The 10,912-nt window shown below is 45.5% G+C and overlaps 1 protein-coding gene across 2 annotated transcripts in view; it reads left to right on the top strand.

Annotated features, from left to right (window-relative positions):
• The first annotated feature begins 881 nt into the window (after positions 1–881).
• ADPRHL1 (ADP-ribosylhydrolase like 1) overlaps positions 882–10,912 on the top strand; it is a 37,289-nt gene continuing 27,258 nt past the window's right edge. The window contains exons 1-2 of one of the 2 annotated variants that reach the window (XM_009276077.2): positions 882–1,410; positions 5,526–5,690. In XM_009276077.2, coding sequence (XP_009274352.1) covers positions 1,197–1,410; positions 5,526–5,690 — 379 coding nt within the window. In that variant the 5' untranslated portion in view covers positions 882–1,196. The remainder of the gene's footprint in view (positions 1,411–5,525; positions 5,691–10,912) is intronic. The other variant, XM_009276078.2, reaches the window with a different exon arrangement.

The following is a 10,912-nucleotide window of genomic DNA, read 5'->3' as shown; positions in this document are numbered from 1 at the left end:
CAAAATTACAGTCAAGCCAATCAAAGCTTTCTGTTTATCTACCTAAGTTTATATTTACATTTGTATTTCTATCTGTAAAGTAGTAACTTGTGAGTCTTTAGGACAGCATGGATGGTGACTCAGAACCACGATCTGAGTCAGCGTCAGCAGACCCCTTGAAGGAAGATGTTGAGCCTACACAGAGACATGTTTGTGGGCAAAACACTTTTAAAAAGCTGCAAGACTACAGAGCCCCTTCTTGCACTGCATGGCAGAAGCACAGAAAAAACTGCGGTAGCAGAATGAAGCACAGAAGTGCGCAAGTATCAAATTTGAAAGCATGGTATTAATAAAGCTCGGTTCTTATTAAGTGAGATTTCTTCATATGTGAACTTTCTTAGACTCACAGGATGCCATTTAAATGCATCTTTCAAAATAGTTTCCTTTCAGAGTCCAAATGTGGGCTGCACCTGAGCTCAGCCTTAGGAAAAAGTCAGTCTTTGCCAGGGAGTAAGAGGGGTGGGATTGAAGTTGGTGTTTTGCCCAGTGTTTATCCGGGGGTGCAGTGAATTTGCAAAATGTTCTTGTAATAGGTGGAAGAGAGCGAGAAAGCTGTTCACAAAATATCACCTTAGGGTGTAATTAGAAATGGGAGAGGTCGGCTGCGTTTGACTAGATTTCTTACTGCTTAACCCCTCATTCTAGTGTTTACAGAGTTTGGAAACTCCTTTTATCGCAGGCTTTCCTTCTGACTGGTCCCTGAAAGGGAGGCTGACTCCAGCATTTCAGAAAAGGGCAGGAAAATATATTAATTTACAAGTTATTAAATAAATAAACACCCCTGTGGAGGCATCTGTTTTTCTGGGTGTAGAGTTACTTACGCTGGGTAGGGCTAAGGATTTTCTGGCTTGCTTTACAGCGGGTTGCAGAAACAAGGCTTTTGCGCTTCTCTTTGCGGGTCCGCTCTTGCAATTTCATTGAACAAAGCCCCTGTAAAATCCCTGGGTTATGAAATATTTCCTCTCCGTCAGGTCCTGGACAAGAGACGGCATCTGCAGAGCCAGAAAAGGAAGTCCTTGCCTTATAGAGAGCGCGCTCGGTGTGACACAATGGCTGATATAAAGTGTCAGGGGAGCTGAGCCGAAGGCAAAGGAACAAAGGAAGATCAAGATTCGGTGGCTGTCTCGGACGAAAGGAAAGCGGAAAGTGTCTGGGGGATGGATAAATTTAAGGCTGCGCTTGTGCTGGCTGGGGTAGGGGATGCTCTCGGTTATCGCAATTTCTCCCGAGAAAACAATGCCTTAGGTGCAAAAATCCAGCAGGAGCTGAAGGAAATTGGAGGGCTTGAGAACCTGGTGCTCTCCCCCGACAAGTGGCCAGTAAGTGACAACACGCTCATGCACATGGCTACAGCAGAGGCTGTCATCACAGGTAGGTACGACGGGACTAGCGAACGCAGTCTGGGAAGGAACAAAATTGTCAAGCTGCTGCATTTCTTCAAATAAGCTTGAGTGCTGGGGAGGGCATGAGAAAGTGTGTCAGAAATGCCGCTTACGTGAACGATGATGTGCATTAGCTTGTCTCCTCCGTGAGCATAATCTGGCTACCATCACACAAACTGGGGAGTTTTGATTTCTTGGGTGTGGAGGGGCTCTCCCTATATTTTCCCCAGGTTTATACAGCTGGTTAAAGCTTAAAGACTAAAATACCACACGTCCAGCATAACAAAAATAATTGCTAAGTAGATTATCTGCACGCTGGAGTACGTCAGGGAATAATATAGCCACTAGAAATTCTTCTGGAAAAGATAAGAGCTCTTCTAAGTGCATTTTTAACGTGTTTATGTTCAGAACTCCAGGCTGGAGTAGAGTCACCTTAATACCTCTTTCAGGCTAAAATCACTAGCGCTGTCTCCTCTTTGCTGCCCCTCAGGCAAAGGGTTGCACCTGCAAGGCCAGAAATGGAACAATTTGCTTTCCAAGGAGAGCTCTGTGTCTTTAGTCCAAAAAATATTTTAACCTACTATGTTTATAATAAAGTCTATCAGAATAATGGAAGTTATTAATATGTGTCTTCTAAAATCACAATAGTTTGAGAGACAATATTTGTGTTTTCTTAAAGAAGGAATAGTCTTTTGTAAGATGCGATATTTATATCAACACCCTACCCATTGAACTAGAGCTTTCTGAGACTGTCAAGATCGTCATCAAAAGTACACCAGAAGACAGTGACCATTCAGCAGTATTTTGCCTCTTCAGAACGGATCAAATTTTTTAATCTCTGTAAAAATATTCCTGATTTTTCCCAACACACGTAACACTGGATAATTAACAGTAGCAGAAGCTCACAATGTAGCTAAGTATCCTTCACGTCAATGAAATTTCCCTTGTGCTTCTGTTTCACTGCTTTATCTCCCTGCTTCCAATCTGCTCTAAATTTAGTACGTAGAGATCAGTTGGAGAGTGCGTTGGACACTTCGTGCTTGGCTATTAGCTAACCAATGGTTTAAGGGGTAGCTAATACACTAAAGATAAGGGCAAGTTGTCAGCCTATCAAGAAAAAAGATGACTAACGTATTTCTGAATATAGGCTATGATTAAATATGTATCGTATGTTTCTTGCTTATTGAACTCTCTAAAACCATAACTTCTGGGTAATCAAGCCAGTTAGAGTAACAGTAAAATAGTGAATTTTATTTCTTAAATATGGCAGGAGCACTGTGGCTCTAAAGAAAAAAAAGTCTCAGCTACAATTCCCATCAGCTATGTTTATCCTACACTCTCATTTCTTCGGCCTGATCAGACAAGCTTTTTAAAAAGGTGCTTTTATAGGCTGGTGAGAAAGCAACAAGCTGGTGTGGGGAATTTTAGTAAGAAATCTTCATTTCATAGTAACGTTGGTGAACAGGGGAAAGCAAGTCCTTCTCTCTGCTTCCCACAAGCGAAACAGAACTGCTCCTGCCCACAGCAGTGTCTCCTCCTGGCAAAGGGGACACAAAAGGCCACTGGGCTTGGTCATGGCCCAGCCCGCGTGCAAAATCACCCAAGTCAACGGAGTGAAGCTAAAGGCGAACGTGGGTCCGTGAGGCTGAAGGCAGCTGCCACCGGCCCCGGGGACCTGCCTTCCTCGTGTAGCAGGGAGCCCTCGCTGCTGCATAGACTGAGATTTTAAAGAATATATTGGATGCCTGGAACACTTCCTGGCAAAGGGGACACAAAAGGCCACTGGGCTTGGTCATGGCCCAGCCCGCGTGCAAAATCACCCAAGTCAACGGAGTGAAGCTAAAGGCGAACGTGGGTCCGTGAGGCTGAAGGCAGCTGCCACCGGCCCCGGGGACCTGCCTTCCTCGTGTAGCAGGGAGGCCTCGCTGCTGCATAGACTGAGATTTTAAAGAATATACTGGGTGCCTGGAACACTACCAGCCAAAAAAAAAAAAAGAAAAAAAGAGGGGGGATAAGCAATAAAAATATTCCTGTCCCTCACTGCCCCGCTCCCCGCACGTCCTGTTCACCTGGCTGGCTGTCTGCAGGCAGCATCCCCTGGGTGCATACCTCCAGGTACATGCGGGATGCTTGCAGGCTGGGTCGGGCTCGCCCAGGGCTTAGGCTCGCCGTGAAGTGCCATCGCCAGGGCACTGCCCCCGAGGGAGCTCCCAGCCTGAGGCTGCGGCAGCAGCCAAGCATGAGGTGGAGGTTTGCACTGAGGACGAAGACAGTTCTCACCCAGGGAGGTGATTTTGGCCAGCGCTTCGCCGGCTGCATGGAGGACACCCCAGGAGGGCCATGGCCAGAAGCAGCGGGGGCTGCGGGCACTGCTGCAGACTGAGCTGGCACTCCCGAAATCCACCATGTGCACAGGCTGAAAATTTGATCCCACAATGAAGGATAAACAAAACGCCTACTTCCAGTAGGAATCTGTCCCATAAGGGAGGAACGAAAACAGCATCATCAAAAGCAGGGGAACTACCCCTGCAACGAGGAAAGCCTTTTCCTCTCTGACTTAAACATGGGTTTAAAAAAAAAAAAAGGTTCATTTCTAAAGAAGGAACCTGTCCTATTGACTTGACGGCTGAGACGGCAGTCCAGCTCCAGGTGTGGGAACTGTGGTGGGCTCGGGCAGCCCGGAGCTGCTGGACCACAGGGACTCTGGCTCTGGGGACAGGCTTCTGCAGAAGCTGCCAGGTGGTAAATCCTGCTCCTGGCTCCCATCTGAATAAACTGACACCTGATTCCTAAATCTGGAAAGAGTCGGCAGCTTGAAAGTATCTTGTTCCTCTAGGACAGTATGTGGGATGGCCAGCGTAATGGATAGGGTATTTTTTTATGTGAAAGGAGGGGAATCTTGGTTTTGCCCTGCATCTTCTTTATTCACCTGTCTGCCTAACTGATACTTTTGAGTGGCTCTGGCTTACAGGGCTCCAAACTTTCTCTTAAATTAAACCTCCCCTGTGGATTTCAAGAAATCACCGATCTTTGACAAAATTAAGATGTTTTTGGAACTTCCCCTGCTGTGTCATTCGATCTGTGAGTCAAACCAAGTATCAAACGGGGTTTCTCAAAGTACATAGAAAAGATATAAATGGACAAATCCCGACGGCCTCCTCAGTTCCCACTGATTACACAACTGTAGTAGATGCCGGTGGAAGCTTTTCCTTGGCAAGAGCCGAGGGCAGGGCTCTTCAAGGCCAACAACATGCAGCAGCAGCCGAGAGAAGCAGCTATACTGAAGAAACAGTGTAAGTTTAACAGGGGAAAGGTTCCTCCTTAGGCAAGACTGTAGGCCTTAGTAAAAACAATCAATAAACACATATTGCTAGTGAACTTATTCCGAAAGACACTTATCTGCTGGAAATACTACAGACTGTAGGGATTTACTACTCTTGCTGATCTTTATAACCAATTTTATAAAAGCTCGCTGTCCTGGTTACTGTGCTGACATAAGATACAGGGATCCCTGCATGAAAGACCTACAAATTTTAGACAAAATAAATATAAAATACAGATTAAAAAATAAAGTCACTAATTCGCTTTTGTGTTTAATCATACATACCTCTTTAAAATAATTCAGTGGTAATTAAAAAAAAATAGGCTTTCATTCTTAAATTGGATTCGTGTCTGCAAACGACAGCAAAGGCACGGGCTGAGCCAGGCACAGCTGGCTTCATGCGCACACCCAGTCCCCACGGCGGCAACACACCCACCTTACAGTTAGACACCTCTGTAAATACTTCACACCACGGAGCCTAAATAAAGTCCCTGAGCAGCTACTGTTGATGAACAGAATGCTTTCGTCTTTCTGATTAAAGGAATTAAAAATGGAAAGGAAAGCAGGAAAAGATAAGACCAGAGAGACGAGGCTGTTGTCCCTCCAGCCTGCTCTCATGGTGTGTAAAAATGTGTTGACAGTGGCACCAGAAACACGACTCAGTGTATCAGAAGTGGAAATAGGAACATTTATGAAATGCATAGTGAGCTTGCTTGTTTGTTTTCTGTGCTGTCTTGCTCTTCTGCCTTTACATAGCAACCTTCTCTTCGTCCTCTGAGCAGATTACTGGTGCTTAGAAGACCTGTATCGGGAGCTGGTAAAACGCTACGTGGATGCTGTCGACAAGCTCTCGGGGAGGCAGCCAGACCCCGCTACCATTGAAGGCTGCAGGGAATTAAAACCAGACAACTACCTTCTTGCTTGGCACACACCATTCAATGAAAAGGGTATGGTACCGCTTTCCATTTACAGATCCCGGCTTGAATAATGCATGTTTCAGCGTTTCTGGCTAGATGGAAATTGTTTCCTTTTCCCCCCGACATCAAAGGCTACTAGCCCTGAAACGTTTCCATGTTTGCCTGAGGATGGCAAAAGATCTGCCAGGAATTCCTTCTGTAGGGCACTATGTCCTCTCGTAAATGAACCCTTCCCTCTTTGACATCTATTTAAAGAGACTTTGTTCTTGGCTCTGTGCCGCTGGGTCCAGATCTTTGTCCTTGAGTTTAATGGTTATTTTAAGAAATATTTTCTGCCATTTGGGGTTTAAATGTTTGTAGTCTTGGATCTTTTCAGCAATGGCAGATCTGAAACAAAAAGCCGAGCCTGTGAAATGCTCTATGCACCAATGTGTTCACTGGCGGGAAAGCAGAGACTTTTCTCCAGGTGGATGCCCTGCTAACAACTATGACTGTTTTGCTGATAATTCCTAATGTTCCTAGCCCTGTTTCCCTACACATGACCCTCTCTTTCTTTGTCTTTATGATAATTTCATTTTATCATGAATTGAATTTCTGCTTCAAGTTAAGTAGCATGCAGGCAGCTATGTGCACACACATACGCATATACCCATACCCATACAGTGCAATTAATCTTGAAAGACTGTAGAGGCACCACATCATCAGAGGAGGTAGATGTGGACAGCCACAAGACGATGGCAGCTCACCCAGACGTTGCGCTGTGTCGGTGTGATGCTCCGTCACTGCAGTACGTATCGGCACCACTCAACAGCATTGCATATTGATGCAGTACCGTGGCAAAGACCCGGTGGCACAATGCCACGGCTATTTCTGGGTCTCCGCAGTCAGTTTTCTCTGACACAAAAAGCATCCCTCACTCGGCCCCCACTCCTCACAACAGCTGCTGGGAGGGAAAAGGATCCCCTCCCCGTTTATTCTGCCCACCCCACTATTAGCCAGGCAGATCTGAGAAAGTGCCCCTTTGGCACTTGTCATAAGTTTTCTGATTGACAGTGAGTAAAATTTGGCCAAAATAAATGTGGGAGCTGCTGCTGGCCCTGAGCAGCTCTCAACACCTCCAGCAGTGGAGCATGGCTGTTCCCCGGCCCATTGCTGTGTTGGAGCTACAAGCCTTCTTTTAGCCTTCCTCCTCCCCAGCTTTCCATGACGAACTATTTGCTCTTGGGATGCTCTGGGCTAGAATGATCTAAAATGGACTCCTGCTTTGAGACCTGGCAGCTAAAGCCCACCTTCTCCATCTGGTCTGACAAATATTATCCTGAACATCTCAAGAAGCCTTTTTTTTCACCCTGAGAGCAAAAGAACCGGTGACCTGAAGTGGAGATGTTTAGCATACCACGGGGCCTGACACTGCTATGGACATAATTAACTTTTTAATTGAATTTTCGCAAATTTCTTCTCGGGGCAAAAACATTCCACGGGCATTGAATGCCTAGCAGTCAGATGATATCTTGGATGAGCTGGAACTAAAATGCTGTTTTCCTGTGGTCATTCTATCTTACCTCATTTCTAGCAAGAATTCACATGCCAGACTTCATGGAACAGTGAAATTGTAGCTTAGGTAATTTTGCATTGCTTATATTAAGCTCCTCTGCTCAAATTCATGTGGGTATAGTCAGCACACTGAGTTCTTAAGTCCAACTGCCCTGTGTGTCTCTTTGCCACCTGCTGCCATGTCCATTGCCACACTCATTGCAGAGGTACCCGGATTATGTTAAAGGCTGGTGAGATTCCTGTGACCACCAGAAGACCTGCCCAAGGCTGTCTAACACCTTCCATTTTAAGAGCTTGTTTCCAGTTTATGATGTTGATAAGCTCGAGGCTGAATTTATCACTGCTGAGTGTTTGCCTCTGTTTATCTGTCAGCATTTGTTTAAAGTTCTGATGCAGATGAGTCTGCTGTTTCTGAGACGCGGTAAAAATGTTTTGTTCCATTGCCAAAAGCTCGAATTGTTCAGAAGAGAATTGCTGATGTTTGAGAGCTGGAACCCAAATCAGAGTAAGGTGGTACCCCTTGAGCCAGAGATGTGCCTTCGGAGCCACTCCGAAAGGCCAGTCAAATGGCAGCTTGGCTTTACCTGTATTGCATTTCAGGCTGAGGCTGCAGCACCCAAGCAGGTCTTTATTTGCAGCTATTGAAGCAGCTGCTGGGCTTCCTAGTAGCCCTCGAGAACAGTGCCTTTTTGCTGGTGGCATTGCTACAGGAGCATGAGGAAAAAGCATCAGTTAAATGCAGAAAGTTGGGGAGCAAAAATGAAGAGAAGGATAAGCCACAGAGGAACAGGAGATAAAAGGGGCCAGGCTATAAGTTCTCATGCAGAGCGGTCTGTAGTCACAAAAGACAGAGCTTCTTCAGGGCTTAGCAGCCATTAAGCTGATCTTTATTATTCTACAGAGGTACAGTGAAGAAAAGCACACTGGGGTATTACATACTAAAAGAGAATAATGTAGGGCATGAATGAAAATGATGTAATAAGAAGGTATCAACACAGCTTTTGTGATGAGAAGTCATACCTCAGAAATCTATTAGAAAGCTCATGAAGGAGCCAAGAAACAGGAGGACCAAGGAGACACTGTGAAGATGGTCTGTTAGGATTTCCAAAAGACACTCAGCAAGGTCCCTCACCAAAGGCACTAAGTGATGAGGCACTAAGTTGCTACAGGATGACGGAAAGGTTCTCCTGAGGATAGACAACTGGTTAAAAGACAGTAAATGAAGAGGAGGAGATTGCAGTCTGTTTTCTCCATAGAGAAGGAGGTACCTGTGTTGGACCTCTGTTGTTCAACATGTCCACGAACCATCTGGAAATGCAAGTGCATAGTGGGTCAGCAAAGTCAAAGATAATATGGTGCAGAGTTGTGGAAGATGCCCACAATGGTGAATAACTGTGTGGCACGGTAGCAGAACCAAATGCAATGCAGATAAATGAAAAGTCATACGCGTGTGGGGGGAATTCTAATTTTATATACATAGTTGCAGTTGCTGATTCAGTTACCATTCAGGGAAGGGATCGTAGAGCTATAGCAGTTCTACAAAAATGTTGCTTCAGTGCTCAGCAAGAGCCAGAAAGCAAATAGACTATTAGAAATGACTGGAAAAGGAAGAGAGAATGAAACACAAAACATGTTTGCACCAGTGCATAACTCCATAGCTGCTGTTTCTTGATTACTGTATATAAACTGGTCCCTCCCTCCCCCAAAAAGGATGTAAGAGAACTAGAAAGGATATCAGGAAGGATGGTTGGATTAGTAAAAAACTGCTTCCATAGGCTGTGATGTCTGCGACAGTATGATAGAGAGCTGTAAAATCATAGATAGCTTGGAGAACATGAGAAAACTCTCTGTCTCCTCCAGCACAGGAACTAGGGACTTCAAATGAAACTGGCAGGTCATGAGTTCAAAGCAAGCAAAAAGGACGACTTCTTCACTCAACACCTAATGAAGCTGCACAACTGTTTTCCAATGCCAATTTGCAGATGCCACAGTTCATGTGGGTTCAAAAAATAGCTGGACAAATTCACCTAAGGAAAATCCTTCCAGGGTTATTAGGCAGAAAGACAAATAGCCAGCTGCCTCCTGGATCAGGGAGCCAATTGTCAGCAGCTTCATTAGTACAAAGTCATTGTACTCTTCTTTTACTCTTTCTTAAGTATCCTCTGTTGGCCACTGTCAGACATGATGAGTTAGGTCGACCTTTGATCTATGTTCTTACATATGTGTCTCACCCCTTGCTTGGAGTACTCTCGCTGTCCCTTACTTCATTGATTCAAATGGTAGATACTGAGACAGGGGAGCTAACAGCTGCTAATCACCTGCAGCCCTGTCTCGGCTTAGTGTTACTCCACGTGATGAAATTTGTTGTTACCGAGTTTGCTTGTTTAATTCTGCAGAAGGTTTTAATATAACTTCCTAGACTGGAGGAACACAATGAAGTTGCAAAGACAAGCACCTTCAGAGCAGCGGTCAGATTACTGTAGTGCGTGCTCCACTTTGGATATACTAAGAGATGTTATTTAATTAGCAGTTCTGTGTAGCACAACACCCTTCCCTCTTGGATAACCAGCATGGATTGTGTCCTTTGGAGGAACCAGGATTGCATAGTGAAGAAGACTCTGCCATAGAGCAGCAGATGGTTTAATGAAGTGTTTGGTCTTGCAAGCAGGAGAAGATATGTTCTCCCAGTTAAGCTTACTGGTGCTCTGGAAGACAGGATTTCTTTCCTGACTCTTCCTTGTGGTTTCTATGTGATTTGTGGGATAGACAGACAGTTTTATCTGCTCCTGGCTCCTTAATAACCAGGCACTACAGCTGCAGCATATATGAGGTACAGGAGCAAACACACCATTTGCAGGACAAGTGTCCAGCCTTTTCATCAGGAGCAGTGGCCAAAGGTGTCCTGGAGAGGGTCTCTTTCACTAGTATCAAGAAGGCTAGTAAGGAGGAAGCAAGCTCTGAGCTCGCGGGGAATAAAATGGTATTTTGCAAAGCCTGTCATGTCACATTTATCAGATGTTTGGCCTTTTTTAGACTGCCCTTGATGGTTAAACCCCCTGGAAGAGTTATTGCATGCAAAATTTGCACACTGGACTCCGAGGAGGAAGGGAAGAAATGTCTTCAGCTAGCTAATTAGATCACTTAACCAGGGTGCTCACTCAGGATAGCTGCTCTCCAGGGAGAAGAAGAGATCTTCTCAGGAGAGAGAAATTCAGATTGGTCTGTATTGCACCTGCAGATACCAATGTTAGTGTTACACCTTGGCTCAGGCAACTACTTTTGAAGTAAATCTTCCTGCCACCCCCACTACCACATTTTGATCACACTCATGATCTTAGGACACCTGAGCTGAAGTCGCTTGGGATGACACTAAACAGCAAGCGGTGCTCCAGGAGAGCCCCTGGTGCTCTGCAGCCACAGTGGGCACAGCCCAGGGGCGCAGCTGAGGGCTCCTCTGAAGGTAGGTGACCAAAAGCCCTGGCCCTGGCTCCTTGGCTTCTGCTGCTTCAATTCACTCTGGCCCATGAATTGCTCCTACTACACCATCTTACCGGCTGATGGAGATACAGCCTTTCTCCATGCTGCCTGTCTGGGAAAGACAGGGTGACTGTGCTCCTATTGCAGTTTCCACAGATGCTAAAATTAGGTGGCATAAATATGCCCCTTATCTTCCAGGGACCAAGCAGAGAAATGCTGAT

The sequence above is a fragment of the Aptenodytes forsteri genome, unplaced genomic scaffold (assembly GCF_000699145.1).
Source record: "Aptenodytes forsteri isolate BGI_AS27 unplaced genomic scaffold, ASM69914v1 Scaffold96, whole genome shotgun sequence".
NCBI lineage: Eukaryota > Metazoa > Chordata > Aves > Sphenisciformes > Spheniscidae > Aptenodytes > Aptenodytes forsteri.
The sequence above is the reverse complement of the archived record's forward strand: the minus strand, read 5'-3'. Positions and strand labels throughout refer to the sequence as shown.